This window comes from Tigriopus californicus, chromosome 2 (genome assembly GCF_007210705.1).
Source record: "Tigriopus californicus strain San Diego chromosome 2, Tcal_SD_v2.1, whole genome shotgun sequence".
Taxonomy (NCBI): Eukaryota; Metazoa; Arthropoda; class Copepoda; order Harpacticoida; family Harpacticidae; genus Tigriopus; species Tigriopus californicus.
Genome location: NC_081441.1, coordinates 7,954,471 through 7,971,551, shown reverse-complemented (window position 1 = coordinate 7,971,551; position 17,081 = coordinate 7,954,471). Strand labels below are relative to the sequence as shown.

Genomic DNA, 17,081 nt, shown 5'->3' with positions numbered 1-17,081 from the left:
GCAGAAAGGGTCTTAAAGTGAAGTATTTTTCCTAGTTGCAGATGGGATAAACATTTTGTTTACGAAACCCCAATTCGGAGTGTTTCGGTAGATCCCACAGCATCAGTTGCACAATTTTATCCTTTGCTTTCAACTTTGCACTGAACAATCTTTCCTTCGAGATCGGTGGCCAATTTCCAAGCTATCCAAGCTTGGGTTTGGATAATGATTTTGTGAGAAACCATTGTACTTAATTTAATCATAAGACTGGTCCCCTTTTTTCAAGACTGGCCTTTGTACTGTAAAGCTCCTTCAATTCAGATGCATGATAATCCGTTGTGTCTATGACCATATTTTGACATCTTGATGGCAAGTTACAATGTTTATTTCTTTTCCCATTTTTTCAGCTTTCTGTCACAAAATTGCTCGAGCAAACATAATTGCAATGGAACTGCTTTACCACCTTTCGAGCTTGAGCACTTTGGTTTGATAACTAAACATTTTGCACAACAAACTCTGGAGAAACTGGTTGAAGTTCGATCATACAGTGGTAGTTTATGTAGGGACATTTGTGGCGCATCCTAGTTTGGTACGAAATGCAAAGATTTGAGTAAATCACTTTAGCAATGCATTTTCAAGTGCATGAGGTGCACAACGCATTGGTTTTCCTGTCGAAATTCATAACACATTCTTCCAATTCTTTATGAAGATCTGTTCAATAGTCTTAGTTTACTGATATTTTTGGGCAAGAGTAATGCATTTTTGCCAGTAAGAGGTGTCCATAATCTTTTGTAATGAAATAAGACGCAATAAATACATTATTTCATGGCTCTTGGTCATACTAATCACACCTAGGCCAATAGCCGTATTGTAGTGGTTGAAAGTTTCGTTTCCATTTTATTACCCCAGGTTTGATCTCGGGCTGGCCGAGGCCAAGAGGCCTTTTTTGCCATTTAAAGTCGAGCATAAGTCTGTAATTTACGAGCCTAAATGGACGAACCTCATATCAATAGGGGAGTGAATTTGCCTCTATCATTTCAAGGTCCAGTAAAGGGAGGGACTGTGAGCAATGGTTAGTGTATATCATCCCATTAGGGTTGAGGACAACATCGATTTTCTCCCCCGACCTTTTCTTTAAGGATTATTTTTACGTTTTTTCCAGAGATAGGGGAAAGGTAAGAGCTATTTTAAAAATAAGCACAGAAAATATACAAAAGTTCTTGAAATAAACAACGAGACGACAAAAATATATATTACAAGAAGACGTGTTTTCAAGGTTAGCTTATTCTTGATTGATAGTAAGCATGAATCATAGTTGTGCTAAAAGGGATGCCCCAATTCTCAGCCACTGCGTAGAAAAAGTATTTTTCCCAAAACCTGGCAATGCCTTAATTTAACTCAAAGTTCATCAATTATTAAAGAAAAATGTTTTTGACAGTTTCAAAAAGGTGAAAGTAGTTTTCAAGATTTCAAGATAGAGACCACCATAGTCTGTGAGTTTTTGTAGAGTACTATAGTTCGTAACCCTAGGAACCTTTGATTACCCCCCAAAAGGAGCTACATTTGAGATTTTTGTTAATAAGTTCGCATATTTAGAGTAAAGCTGTAAGACGAGACGAGACAAACATCACGAGCCCACCTACACTTGCATCCAAACAATTATTTCATAATTGGGTAAGTTTAGCCACATAACATCAAGTTTGATGTGATTTGCCACAATGCTACTTTCCCTTGCTTAAAAGTTGGCAATTTATAGAATATGTACTTCTTTTCCGTGCATGAGACATTTTGGGGGTAACTCTATTCTTGGTTTTGCTTTGCAGGGACTTAGACAATTGCTTATAGTTTTATTGCCATAGAATTGTTGAAACTGTTCAAGAGGGCTGTATTCTATCTTTTCTTATGATTAATTGAATATACGATACAATTTTCCCAGAGGGACTCAAGAATGTTAGGTGAAACGAAAATATGCAATTTAGTGTAAAATTAAATGTGTGGAATGAACGATTAAAAAATTTGAATACGTGAATATGGTTTAGTAATAATTAGCAAGAGAATAAAGAATTTGAAAACATTGGTTTTATTTATTGTTTATTGCATGCCCACTCAAGCATCAAATTAGATAAATAGAGTAATGGGAAAAAAGCCAAGGCGAGCTAAAAATCCAATACTTGCCATAGTTTTAATTAATGCGTCAATTACAACACCATCATGTGAACGTTGTAATGACAACACCAAAAACCTTCTGCAAATATGCTTGAAAGCCTTTTGAATGTATCTGAATATTATTTTAAGTTATATCATATGTATATATAATATAATATATGAAGTGAATCTTTGCGATAGAATGGATCAAACTTAAAAAAATGCTGAATGGTCAAAGAAATGGTCAAAGTTCTTTGAACTGGTTGAGGCTTTTTCGTTAAGATACAATGTCTTTCTTCTTTCTCTCTATTACAATTGATGACAAAGGTGAGCTCAATAGTATTGCTTTTCAGTGCGTATTGAAACATTCTTGACATGGCCTACTCGAAGATGTTCTTGTCCCAATCGTTGGTCTCGATTGGCTTGTCAAGTACTCTTGGCTTTGTCTCGACAAATAAGACTATGCCTAGGAATGGAGAATAAGAACCGATCACGAGCAAGGAACACACGTATCACTTACTGCTTGTATTGTTTTCCTTTCATTGTCAGGGATATGAAATGTCCGATGAATCATCGAACCACAAACCACACAGCCAAGAAAATGTCTTGTCTATGTACAGACAGACGAACCAGTTTTTGGAACACATGGGTAACTGCTGATTGGCTGCCTACGGTTTCTCATTATGGATGGCGCTGTCATCAATCACATGCAATACAAAGCCACACTGTTCGATCAATCAACTGTATTACCGATCAAAATAAAGCAAATTTATTTCTTTTGGGCCGGGTAAAAAACATTGCAGTAAAATGGACATAATGAATTTATATTTAATCAAAATAGTCACAAATATTTATCTAATATTTATATTATGCAAGGTTGCATTTGACGTTTCCTTTACCATTACATCCCCTACTTGTATGTCCGTTTCCGTTTTTTGTCATATTGTCATGAATTGGGATTTAGATAAATTCATAGCAAGCTTGGATGCCTTCATGAACTGGATAACTTCTAACGCTGCATTCTGTACAAGCTCTCGTGTTACTTCTTTGGTTCTCTACATAGGCTAAATGGTGGTTTCATCTGTGTAGCTGAGTACGGTCGCCTGAGAGACCCACTCGTCTATATCCGCCACCATGATAAGAAAGAGGATATGGGGGCATCTCCGGGTTGCCAAAGGATAATATGCTATAAAAAATATTGCAAAAGTAAGTCAAAACTTAGAAAATATTTACTTTCTTTCGAACATGGTCAATGGAAAATAAAAAAAACAATTCAATTTTTTTTTCTCAATATTTAGATTAGTTGTCTAAGTGGTCAGTTCTTTACAACTTGAAACTTAACTGAGGGACAGTATGACCGTAAAACTTCTGCCTCTTGATGAAACTTCGATTGTTCAACAATTTTTTTAACGATATATTTCATTTTATAAGATATATAATCGTCCATCTGTTCCACCATCTATCTAAATCAAGTAAGAATCGAAGCTTTGACAACCATGGCTTTCTTTACGACTCAGTTACGGTGTTTGAAACAAATAACTTGATCCATTGCATTGAGGTTAATTATTAAAAGTGCCTCAAATATCATACTTAGATTACAATTTAGAGACGTCTAGATCAGTCTTCTTACTCATGAGGCGAGGTTTTTTTAAACGCTCATACCTCTGAGTTAAGGTTTGGACATTACCCAGCATGACTGTCCGCTCCCCACTTTAAAGGGTAAGTCCAAGCCCCTAACTCCGAGATACGAGCTTTAAAAATAACAAGCCTCTGGTAGCATTGAAATTTGGCTTTCACCGGTTTTGGAAATGACATCTAGAGCAACATCTAGCATGAAAATTCCGGTGAACCTGAAATGGTCCTCAATCTCTTTGTCAACAAGTAAATATGGGCAGAAATGGAACATTGAAGGAACCCGTAAGAGAAGCTAGTGCTTATTGTTTTGACTAGCCTCATTTTATGGAGGGCTTAAATGTTTAAACCTTGACATTCACTACAATTGACTCTAAAACATGGTTGAGGACAAAGCTCGTGGATACTTTTGAAGATGTTTTATATGAGGTAACTTTTGCGCCTGATATGAATAATACTGCGCAATCTCAATCTTCTTGGATGGTTGCAATAAAGTAGCAGTTTTCTAATTCTTTACTTTGTTCCCGCTTGCCTTTTTGGCAAAATTCAACCTTTTCTTGACAATGCAACTAGAATCCCAATACTTTACACAGAAAAGAGCAAATATAAAAGTATTTGCATTTTTGCCCACGTATCTTCCCCCCCCTGAGAGATAGCTCATATAAAGCACCCAAAAGAACCAAATTTGAGCTAGAAACCTCCATGGTTAAGGGTATTAATTTGAGGGTCCAAGCTGGAAGATAATTTTGAGTGCTTTAGATTTCAAAAATTTTGAAATAATGAAAAATATTGAACCCTTTGGTAATGGCCTCAAACTTTTGAAAAATTAGTTCCATGTTGTCTGTGTATGGGTCTCTTTTTTCTTTTAAACAGGCTTATATCTTGGCGTTTGAGATTTTTTTTCCTGTGAAAAAAAATATTTCGTGCCTTCAAAAAAATTTTGGTGATTATTTGGCCTTCAAAAAGAATTTGTTTTCCGAGCCATGTACTCATCCCATTATCCAGATACATGTTGTCAAAAATATGCTCAGGCCGTTTGGAAAGACTTATTGTAGTTTAGAGGTCGCAATACCAATTTGATTAAACGAAACGAACATGGGGATATTTGATATACAGTATCCAATTTTAATCGATAGGGCCGAATCTCGCTGGGATGGAATAATTTGACTCTGTGATGTTAATTGAAATTGACAATCTGTGCTCTTGATTCACCCAGGGGAACTTAAGCTAAGCAATCATTGACTCTATCTTTTGGTTGAGAGACTTGATGGTCTGCTTAGATAACGAGCTCCATGCTACGATACTTCAATCTTGGTTTCGTCAGAAGAAGGAATACCATTTAGATAAAATGTGTTCGGGCAGAAACTCTCTTCTAGATCACCGTGGGCTTAATCAAACCCGTAAGAATCCCTATTAGACGTTTTCAAAGCCATGTTAATCAAATGAATGTGGCTATGACACTTCATTCACATCAGTAGGATACATATATTCAGGACTCCGGAAATAGATGTACTCAAGGGATCTTTCCTAGATACATATTTTTTTTCATCGCTCCGATTCCATCTAGAGAGCAGATTCTTCGCCGTTAATCATTTGCATAAGAATATCAAATGTTTTACAATACACTAGCACGTCTCTAGCACTGTATATTTTAAAAGAGACTTAAGTACTGTACGGTATATTGAGCGAGACATATATATGATGAGGGTCTCCACTAAAGGTGGCCACCATATCTTTAGGGACAGTTTTTAGCATAGGCAGGTTCGATGACTTCATTTCCTTGTTCATTTTCCTATGCCTTTAACACAGTTCAAGGCAATACCTCGAATTAAGAAAAACCAGCGGAATCGATGTCTAACGTGGACTTTGCTAACTTCAGCATTAAAATGCAAATCCAATATTTTTCTATTTCCCATTAGAAATTTCCCGGACTATAAGTAAATATGACATTTAATAAAGACATATCTACAGCACATAAACATCTGTTTATGATGTGGATCAAAACTTGGTCATGTGTTGAACTGTAACAAAAGACTGGATTAAAATTTTCACGTTTATTGCTAGTTGTTGTATCCTCACTGATTCATGCCTAGATTAGGAGTCGACTAGATCAAGCCTTGTCAGCATGCACTAAGTTCTTGTTATTTTTCAGGACCATTGTTTCAGAGTGCAGAAAGAGCGATTTCCCGTTGGTCAATCTTACGTGTTACAGATTCTCTGAGGGTCATAAAACCCGTGCTATTATTTGGGACATTCACTCTCTTTTTTTCAATGATGCAAAATCGTGACATGTAATCTTGATCTAAAGTAGTTTTTGTGCGTGCTGTACGAAAATTTCGGCATGTCTGCGAAGAAGTCTAAAACTAGCGCCGGCTAGATTTTAACTGCAAGATTCCGAAAAATATGTCAATGTATTTCCTTTTTGATAGAATGGGCAGAAAGTGTTAAGGCCATTGATGAAACGCTTGTTTATATAAAAATAGTGTTCCATATATACAATGGTTACAAATGGACTTATAGAGAGGGATATTTTTGGAAGTAAAAGATGTGTACATAGAGGGAGAAGGGGTTTCCTAAAAGAGGATCATTCTTTCGTACAAACGAGCCAATTTATATTAAAAATTTTTTGGATGTTCTTAAGACGCTTTTCATACACGATATTAGCAACAAAGACATATTTACAGATCGAATTCATACTTTCTTCTTATTTCTCATGATATCTGAAATTGGAATAAGATCAATCAATAGACAAAATTTGAAATGAACTTTACGGTTGAATTTGGCGTCATTGTCTTGTTCGAATAACTTTGTGGTTTATTACGAAAAGAGCCAAGCAGAATGTCACATTCAATGTCATTGTTCATTGCTTTTAGTCAGAGTTGCAACAAGTGAAAAAGCGATAAAAGCAAGCTATGTTATCTAATAAATGGGTCGAAAAAATAGTTTTTCCCCAAAAAGGTTTGCTTTTAGGTTATGATTTTTAGTCAAAATAAATAACGAAAACGTGAAAATAACTTATGAAAAGGGGGACAAGTTGCAATTCGTTAGATTACCGAGTATTTTGCTGGTTTTAAGAGGCAAAAACTACTTGATTACTGTTTTTTACAAACCTATTACTCCTAGGGGGGAGAGATATCAACTTGACTTTAGGTTGATGAAAAATTGAATTTCAATGGCAAGCTGAAAAGCAATGAAAGTTCGTCTAAGTTCTCAGTTTTAGGTTATTTTGTGGCTCAAAATCGTGACAAGTTGTTTCATCCAGACATTTAGCTTAAAATCATCTTTCCCACCCCTAGTTAACCTTCTTCTCTTGACTTAATTCCCATCCAAGCATACTAATGGGAATTAGCATCTAAAACATGAAGGGCGAAATTAAAAGCTCATCAAAAGAGCTCAACCCTGAGCCATATCCAAACACGAGCAAGGACCAGGGCCAATGTAACCTATAATTTCTTTATAAGTCATATTGTCCCCTGAAATAGCCCAAAGATGATTATATTTCCATCTAATACTCCACCCATGGGTACAAGGCCGCCATATTGGAGAACTCTTTAGTCAACCCATTTGTCAATTCCTGGCTAACATCACTCTGGGTGTCATCATCGCTCTGAACGTATCGACAATAAATAGCGTGTGAAGCATATGGACGCCGGGGCCTATACGGTTTACCATTGCAACTTTTTAGCCCCATAACCGTGGCCTGGAACACCATGTCTGTCAGCTACCCATACACAGGTATTGTGCGGAGACTATAATTGCCTCGAAACTCTTTTTTGCGAGATTCAAGTCTCATTGGATATATTGTAAGTTCAATTTTGATTTACATCTTTGTTTATTGGGGGCCCATTCCAGGTTCGAGGGTCACCATTCGAGGCGAGTATCCACTACATGAGCAGGGTTTAAGTTAGGGCGGGTGGGAGACCAGGGATCGAACCCATGAACCCGAGTTTATCTCGGTTTCGCACTAGTCAACTGCGCTACGTCCAGACTCATTGAGTATTGATTCGAAACACTCAAACAAATTTCAATTACACATCCGTTGCTAGACTTTTATCTGGACAGGATTAAAATTTATAATATCCGCTTCCTCACCCTGTATAAAGTACGAGTTCTGAGCAAAATGGCTCGATGTGAATGACCGGATGAACTTAAAGAGAAACCTCTGATATGCCGCGATAAAACATGATAATAAATCTCAAAATATGAACATTTTCCTCTCATCCATTTCTCGACTTGGGTGGTTATAGGTCTACAACCAGATCTCTTTAAGATTTATGAATGAACGGAAGTTTAAAGTTAATGAACCAGTTGGTTCACTAAAGTTGTGCAATAAAGATTAACGGCCTTCCGCAGGTGACTCGCAATCCGGTGTCTAGACATGCTGTTGTAGAACGTGCTTTGATCCAGATAGTTCCTTTTATAGTTCTTTCTCGACCCTGAATCATGGAATAAGGCTCGTACGAAAAGCCTCTCAACTTTGGAAGAAGGCCGTGTAGCTTCTTACCGAATGAATTAGGTTAATTCAATCAATTTTACGATGCGTGACGGTGTACACCAAATCCATCTACTTCTGTCAATTGATCCATCCAGTAAAATAGGGATCATTTCAGAAGATCTTGCTTGGCAGCACTCTTTTCAAAGTCGATGAGTGGACGACTCTTTGAAATCCGGAAACCTCAATTCTGCTTATCTGCTTTTAGATGGAAAAACTTATCGTCAACCAAGTTGGCAATGACTTTCCATCAGATTTGAAAATCCAGCACTGAAGTTTTCTATTGAGGTTTGGAATTCCAAATGGTCATCCTGAGTATCAATATCAAAGTGAAGAAAGTCATCTAAATTTAATGAGGTGATCTAAATTCAGATTTTACCATGGTTTTCAAAAGGTTCCAATCAAAAGATTTCAACTTCACACTGGTCTGGCTCTACGAATGCATGTATGTAAGGGATGCATATTTATGGTCTATTTCTGTTGAGATTGTCTTGGGTTCGAATTGTTTGCACATAGTGCTTGGTTTGGTTTTCTTTTATTTCTAACCTATCATTTTCTAACAAGTACAATACAAGATGGGGTATTCACTTCTTGATTTCTTGAGCAAAGACAGTAGCCCTTTTTACAGATTATATTCTTCCCTTTTGGAGGCGGAGGGATTCGCTCGAATAATCTTGTATCCTTTCCAATAACAAATGGTGGAAGAACTTTGATCATTATCGAGCTGCATCTCGGCTGGAGTCTTATTTCTTGCTTTAGAGGATGCACGGGATTGGTCTGGGTTATAAATGGAAGTCATCGGAACATATCCGTAGGAGCCTATCGAATTGGGCTCAGTCGAGGTCAAGGAGTCCAATCTGGTACTCACTGTACTACACACGCTGTAAGGTCTTGCGGAACGGGATCCAAAGCCAGAATCGTTCCTGGGACGCAATGGAAGAGAATTTGTGGAGTACGAAGATGTTGTAAGAGGAGGAGGAGGAGGACACGTGGCACTTCTTCTTCTTCTCACCATGGCTTGTGAAACATTTGAGAGAATGCTTGAGAAGTCTGGCCTTTGATCTTGGTCAAAACTGCAACACTGTCGAGCCAGCTGATCCCATGAATCCGGTATGAAATGAGCGACAGGAAGCTGGAGACCAGCTCTCAATTTAGGCAGTACCTCATGAGGTTCAGTATCTCTGTAAATAGGATCTTCATTTGGATCTGACCCAAGGGTGAAAAGCTCCCAGAGTACCACTCCAAAGGACCATACGTCGCCAGAGACAGAGACCATGTTCGGATCAGCCAATCTCTCTGGTGACATCCAAGCCAAGGGTTGGGGCTTCTTCCCCATGTCCGTTTGGATCCAAAAAGGCTGACGAAGGTCTCTGGCCAGTCCGAAATCTGACAGCTTGACTATATCCGAGTAGGTGAGTAGGATATTTCTCAAAGCCAGATCACCATGAGCGATTCTTTTTTGAGATAGGTAATCCATGGCTTTGGCAATCTGACGTGTCCACCGGAAAAGACGCCTGGTGTTGAACAAGTGCCGATTTTCTTGAGCCATGCATGCGGAATCTGGCTCCAACTTGGTGTGTAGAGAGATGAGGAAATCCGACATGGGGAGATTCTCGCCCACACTGGGAGTACGACTCAATTGTAGCACTTCGGGCAGCTCTCGTGTCAGCGGATCTAGCTCATCCATGAAGTAGTTCTTATTTTGACGGACAAAAGACTTCAGACTACCATTCTGACAATATTCGAAGACTAGAATCTCCTTGCTATGGTTGAAACCAACCAACTTGATTAGATTCAGGTGCCGTCCTAATTTTTGCAAGGTCTCAATTTCATTTCGAAACACGCCATCAACAAAAATGGGATGTCGTTGCTTCTCCACTGTTTTGACGGCCACCAACCGACCGGATAGCTCCTCAGCTAAATACACTTGACCGTAAAATCCGCGGCCAATCTCACGAATTAATCGAGCCCCATTCCAAGTCCAATTGGGATTGGCCGGTCTGCCAATTGTGTCTGACGAAGTGGTCTCGTCTTTATTGTCGAATACAGATTCTTGGTCATCTAAGGGAACACTGTGTTCGAGAACTCCCATAACACTGGATGCCGTCTCGCTTATCAAGGTATCATCATCCTGTGGTCTGACATTTTTGGTCGCCCTTTTATTGAAGCTTGTCTTTTCTCTTTGTCCACCTCGCCCGCGGCAAGCACGAACTGTGATGCCCACAATTATGTAGATCAAAAGACTGCCCATGAACATAAAGGCCAGAAGAAAGTACCAAATATTCCTTTTGAAAGGAGATAGAATCGCCGTGGTCAGCGACGGATGTGATTCATTCCTAGGCGGGGAATTTGGGACAGGACTAGCTTGAGCTGCCAATGAAGATGACGAAGACAAGATCTGAATATTCTTCCCTTCTCGAGAGTGTAATTCTCCATTCATGTGGGGTCGCAGAGAATTGCCCCCACAAATATCTGGACTCTCATCCAGTCCCTGAATGCAATCAGGAACTCCATCACAAATTTGTGGCGAGGTTCGGGCCAGACACACCAAGGCCCTCACATGACTCCCCCGATGACTCGGGCTAATACTCTTGTAGACGAACACGCCTTCCTTCAAATTCGTGTCCTTGGCTCCACCCGAAGGCGTGGTTTCATTTGTCTTCATTTGACAGAAACACTCGGTGCAACTTGACAGGGAAAGGCCTCGTTGCCGGTCCCAGATCAGGCAACCGGTATAAATCTTGTGCATACAGTGTCGAACGTCAGACCCATCCGGGCAAAGCGAGCGATGTTCTGAAAAGAACCAAGAGAGAGAAGAAAACCATTATTTGCGACCAAAGGGAACACTCAATTGATGGAGATAAGGAATGGGGCAGATACATAGTACAATATTGGCGTTTTCGGACATGCTCAAGATGAAAAGGTTTGCTTGGAGGCCGGTTGACAATCATGATGATCTCCACCCATTAATGTCGAGAGAAAATCAGTGAACAGGATTTGCCCAATTTTTTCACTTCAAATGTAAGGTTTTAACTAGCACTCTATGCTTCTCAATATATTTTTTTCAATTCCAAAACGCATGAATGTGGTTTGCCAATAAAGTTTCGACATACAAATTTTGAAGCAGAAAATGTAAGCCTCTTCATTTCGTTTTCCACACCTAGCCAGTGTGAGAGCGTTACAAGCTCATCGGCCTTCCTTTCATCCTCGTCTCAGTTAAATGATGTTACCTAATGTCTATAATAAAAGTCTCATCATATGACCCATTACAGTCCCCACAAACTTTCGCGTTTAGTTTTCCTCCTTTACAAACGAGGCTACTCAATTCGACCTTTCAAATGGTGGACCACTTGCCCATCAACAACCGAGGGAAGCCACTTTAAGCGACTCCCAAAATCTCTAACGTTTGCAGAAAGTTCCGGTAATGAGCTTTCGCCTCTATGATCATCCACCTCGAGTATGTTTATGTTCCCGTGGTCTCTTCAGTCAGAGCTCAAGGCTAAGTTCAAGTTTTCGGGAATGATGCTCAAAATGCCATAATACATCCTTGCGTAAGTCAAACTTTGCCCATTGTTCAACGTGCATAAATGCACAAAGAACACTGGTTCCCTTGATCTTTTTTTGACATTTTTTGTCTTCCAAAAAACGACTTGAAGCGGAAGCATTTAGGAACCAAAAGTTTTCTCTCTAGAAATAATTCGATGGCTTCCGAAGATGTGGGTTCAATTTGAAAGTTTTGTGTTCGAGATACTTGAGTTCGATTATGTCGTTTTCCCTGTTTTCAACCTGGAAGCGACGTTTGAAATTGAGAGGAGGCGTGCGTGCGTGCCCTCTTAAAGGGTTGGATTTTGACCAAAAAACAGAGAAACCCCCCGGCCAGACAAGCAATTTATGGACCGTAAAATGTCTGGCCAAGTCAAGACAGACATACTTGTCAGGTCTTGTAAACAGAAACTTGTTGTAAATGAGCTCAAGGTACAATGCAATTCTGTGAACCACTAAAATTACAATGGGGAATTTCATCTTTTGCTCTCTGAAAGTAACGTGAAGGAAGCATTCGCCATTTATTCTTTCGGGAGAGGAATTCGCAATTTTGCACTTTGAGTTCATGAACCATAGATATCTTATCTGCGTACGTACATTCGCAGCAATATGGCGTCCTACGAGTAAGATGACAACGAAATCACGAACCATCCCAACGGCTATTTTCATGATTCATTTCGCCCTCTTTGATATATTGGACATAAATTCAGATTTCCATATGTTGCCAAATTGATCTATTGGCCTGAAAAAAAAAATGTATAATATTTAGAGAGTTCAACAGACTTCTAAGCTGAAATCAGAAAATCCTTCAAAGAAGAAACCCAAGTACATACTTGGAAAGATTTTAGGTAATTACATCAATTTGCGATCCTTGATTTGAAACATCAAAACGTTAGGTATAATTCACTTCAACAACATAATGACATTTCAATTCATGATGTGCTGTATACCACCGTGAAGCTCATCTATAGCAGTAATGGAATTACGAGCAACAAATGAAATACCGTCGCAAAGAGTTGATCTCCTTTGACAACAGTTCCTGACAAAGAAAATAGCGAAGGAGATTGCTTCCATTATTGCGTCTGAAACATCTCGTTTCTCAAGCTTCAACAAATGGTGATAAGTAACTTGGGAGTTGTCCTACGTCTGTCCTGTAACAATTGGTTCCTTTGAACTGCGACTTGATTGCAAATTGTGCCAATTCTTGTTTGTCGTCTGATGAATCTCCAAAAACAACGGAAGTCGAAAGAGGAAACAAGCGCAACCTACCGCTTGACGTTGGTTTTGCAATATTAGCGCACATTCGAAAGAATTCATACCCGAGCTCAACCGAGCAAATGAACTCCTGGCAATCATCGTACAAGCACGTGGTTAGTGTTAGACGTATACGGCTCTTGAATTCTTATATGGTAAGTTCCTAGATGTGATATGGGGAAAACGATTTAAGACGGTAGGTCTTTCTTTCCCCCATATCACATGGAGAACCCAGGCTAGTTCGAACAATGAAATTCACCTTTTCACTTTCTTGGCATCCATCATTGTTTAACTTACATCCCTCTAACATTCGTGGGGAGTACATAGGGTTTATTGCATCTTTCAAAAATAAATGAATGGCTTTACAGATCAACCCTACATTCAAGGACTAGCACGGTCTGCCAACTCAAATTCGTTGGTAGACCAAATATCATACAAAGATCGAAAGGCAAAAATTAGACGAAATATAACCTTACATTTTGAAAGAACATTCCCAGTAACGGTTATAAAAGCCCGTGAAAAAAAAGCATCGCCAACTCATCGATTTGGACTCCAATTGTAACCAACGTTTGAGTGTTTAACCTTTTAATGTCACTAATTCTTGTCGAAGTCGTCACGTGCCACGGACCATACGAATGGGGGAGTGCAACTCAGTATCATGAGATAATCCTCCTATCTCAAGCTTTCCAACGAACAGATGATCCCTTTGTAACCAACAGACTGGAGGGAGTGCAAAAAAGCTTACCAACTCGGAGATAGCCATCATGAATGGATCCGTCTCTCTTTGTCAAGTTGTCTGATCAAGTTATCAAATATCAAATACGCCTGCCTTTAGATGTGATGGATAAATTGCCAAGGATTACGTCGAATTGAGGCGTTCTTCTCTCGGAATTGTCACTTCAATGTTCGGTCTCTTGGTCATCATCACATTGGCACAATCCTCGCTAACAGTGTTTTTTTTAAGCAGCAAAATATTCCCTCGATTGTTCGAGAGATGGATCTTGACATTGACAATTCCATTGTTTCAAGAAAGCCATCTCACGTTATGTCCTTCGACTACCAGTCACTTTTTGTTGCGAGTATCATAGACTGGATGGTGGGCTCCTCCTCCTCTTTAATCCTTTGAGATCACGCAAAAGTCAGGAAGAGGCACTCACTAACATTAGCACGTGAGAACGCCAAAAAAAATCTATATAAGTAGATTTTAATCAAAAAACAAATGGTCTTCTCAGGCCAAAACAAAATGTAATAAATGTAACTAAAAATTTAAACAGAAAGAGGAAATCCCGAGATTCTAAGAAATAGACCCAACTCAATTTATCCACGATGGCCTTCCTGGAAGAAGCTTACCTGGTCACAGACACTTCAGTTCAATCTTAAAGTTTTTTGCATTGAATAAATTCATGATCAAAATTGCAATTTACCATCCATGAACTTGTGGATAGCAAATTAAGAGAAAATTGTGTGATTAGTTATCGTACAAAATATGAAGAGGTATCAAAATATTTTGGTGTTATGGAGCTTTTCCCAAACCTTAAGGACATGTAATAGGATGATTCGGTTACAAGGAACGTGACTTTGAATAGCCTATGAAGCTGTGAAACGGCACATGCAGTTTTTTACACATTTTTCTTCATGTAGCTAACGAAGCAAAAACTCGTACTTAAAAGTAAAAGTTTGATTATCTAAGATGCCTAAAATGCCTTCTGACAACCGTTAACGGTGGACAGTTCGTATTTGACTAATTTTCTAAAGATCGCTCCTTACGCGAATGTAGGATCATTACTTGGTTACATACATCTTTCTGCAAATCTCATGTACCCTTGGAGACAAAATAAAAAATGACTTTTCTAACACATCCTATTCGTGTCCCAAATTTGCCTTTGGACCACTGAACATCAAGAAGTCAACTTACCATTACAGACATGTCGATGAGGCACTCGAATGCAAATATCATCACGTTCACAACGGACTCCAGTCTCGCAAAATCGATTCGCACACAATTCTTTGGTCTCGTCAGCGCCATCTTCAATGCAATCTCTTTGCCCATCGCATTGCTGACTGGGAGAGATGCATGTCGATGAGTTTGTGCATTGAAACCAGCCGGGTTCAGATGGACAAGGGTTCAAAATGAGAGGTTGAGTTTCCTCTTTCTTCAAAGTTGCGCTGGAAGACCCTCTGACAAAGACTACTAAGATTGCAATCACCATCAATCCCTTTTGAAACTGATTCCTATCCCATTGGAAGCACTTATGATTAGATGTGGATTTGCCCTCCATAATGCCATCAAATTCACTTCAAGATATCAGCACAATACATTTCCACATTCTGTTGGTCCTTCGAGTAGTCCCCGTTGAATGACCGTACAACACATGACCGTGGACCGTTTGACCAGTTCCTGAGAATTCCCACCTCAACCAAACCGATAATATAACACTCTGGGCTTCCCATTCAAACTCGTCCAACAATCCTGTTCGGGATGTAGGACTTAAATGACCAAGCTTTGCCGTCATGATTCATAGAATTCTCCCAAAAATGTCGGTGCGTTTCCCCCGCCTTCAGCGCCAAAGCACAGTATGTCTCCTCAATCCCATTCCTTTGCCCTCAGTCTGTGTGTCTCTCTCTCCGCATTACATGTGCAATGTGCGCACGAGTATCTAATGCCACACACTGCGAAGTCCAACATTCAAGCTTACTCATGCTCTGAAATGTGTTCTAAGCAGGCAGGGACGGAGATGCAGTAATGTTGCCAAAGAAAATCATGATTCATGGTTTAGAGGATGTTAGCGATATTACTCATAATGCCAAGCTGTGGACCACAAGCGTAATCAGTGATCATTTTTCTTTGTACTTTGGATGGTTTGCGAAGTCCACACTTCGAGACGACTTCATTTTGGCGTTGATTGGTAATGCTAGGAAGATCACTGACCTTGGCGAACTGTTATTGAACCTTGGCATCAATCACACTTGTCAGTGGATTAAATGTGGCATATTCTCATGTACAGATACTTATTTCATAGCCGTGAACTATGGAGTTTGCATTATTTTCCAAGGTAAGCGTACTACAAAAGTGTTTCGGTTGGTTAGAGCACAGTTCAATGGTGTATTTCATTCATTTTCGTGGAGCTTTAACGGCCTCTAGTGGACAGAGTATCTATCCCCTTAATACTAATACAGTTCGTGACAACTTGATGCCTTCAAGACAAGGTGTTAGCATGTTCTTCCCCAAATCAAATGATACTTAACTAACTAGATTTCTAAATGTATGAATCTTCTTGGTCATGTCCACCTTAATAGCCGCTCTTGTACGAAGGCATTGATGGAGAGTGTTCAAACCCTGACATGGACGAACCCATGGACTCCTTGGCACTGTAACTCATGGCATTATCCATAGCCATGTCATTACTGCCCCCTGTCATGTCCATTCCGTTGTAGCTATTCTGCTCGTCGGCCATGCTCTGATAAGAGGAATCCCCCGGAATCTCTGCGGGATAGGCCCGAGGGGTCGTGGGCTCCACGTAAGGTTCACATTTATCCTTGCGAACTTTCTTGTAGATTTTGTAACAATACTTTCTCGGAATGGATTCGCACTTCTGGACCGGCTTGTAGTTGCAGGATTTCCGCGTGGTCTTGACACACGAGGGGACCAATTTCTTGACATCCGTGTTTTCGCAAATACTCCTGGGTACCTTTCGACAGGTCTTCTGGTAGATGTACTTCTTGACTTGCTTGGGCTCGGCGTGTTCCTCCAGAGCGCAGACCTTCTTGTACTCGGTGTGACAGTTCTTTTTGGATTTAATGGACGGGATTCGCAAACTCAATTTCTCGCACACTTTCTCGGGCTTGTGATAGCAACGCTGTTGCGTAACACTGCGCGGGGTTTGGTAGCATTTCGTGTCGGGTTGTTTGCGGCAATAGGTCTGTTCGTAGCCGCCGTAGTTGCTCCCAGAGTTACTGGTGCTTTCGTGATTGGATTGGCCGTAGCCGTCGCTCCTGGATCCAAAATCTTTGGAGGGAACAATGCTGGCACCTTGAC

The 17,081-nt window shown here is 39.8% G+C and overlaps 2 protein-coding genes across 3 annotated transcripts in view; both read right to left on the bottom strand.

The window, feature by feature from the left end:
* Positions 1–8,711: 8,711 nt before the first annotated feature.
* Positions 8,712–15,628, bottom strand: LOC131891114 (fibroblast growth factor receptor homolog 1-like). 2 transcript variants are annotated; one of them, XM_059240634.1, is made up of 3 exons: positions 14,961–15,098; positions 12,389–12,533; positions 8,712–11,041 (listed from the first exon to the last, which is right to left on the bottom strand). In XM_059240634.1, the coding sequence occupies exon 3, from the start codon at positions 10,995–10,997 to the stop codon at positions 8,871–8,873; it is 2,127 nt and encodes a 708-aa protein (XP_059096617.1). In that variant the 5' UTR covers positions 10,998–11,041; positions 12,389–12,533; positions 14,961–15,098; the 3' UTR covers positions 8,712–8,870. The 2 variants fall into 2 exon arrangements, with proteins under 2 accessions (XP_059096617.1, XP_059096609.1); XM_059240626.1 differs by lacking the exon at positions 12,389–12,533 and having other exon boundaries at positions 14,961–15,628.
* Positions 15,629–16,128: 500 nt separating this feature from the next.
* Positions 16,129–17,081, bottom strand: part of LOC131891128 (uncharacterized) — a 2,044-nt gene continuing 1,091 nt past the window's right edge. Inside the window, exon 2 of the mRNA XM_059240647.1 lies at positions 16,129–17,075. Coding sequence (XP_059096630.1) covers positions 16,336–17,075 — 740 coding nt within the window. The 3' untranslated portion in view covers positions 16,129–16,335. The remainder of the gene's footprint in view (positions 17,076–17,081) is intronic.

Bases quoted from the DNA above. Each gene is read 5' to 3' on its own strand.
- LOC131891114 (XM_059240626.1), bottom strand. From the start codon at position 15,324: ATGGAGGGCAAATCCACATCTAATCATAAGTGCTTCCAATGGGATAGG. The intron at 11,042-14,960 runs GTAAGTTGACTT...GGTTCTTTTCAG, and splicing joins TCATCGACATGTCTGTAATG to AACATCGCTCGCTTTGCCCG.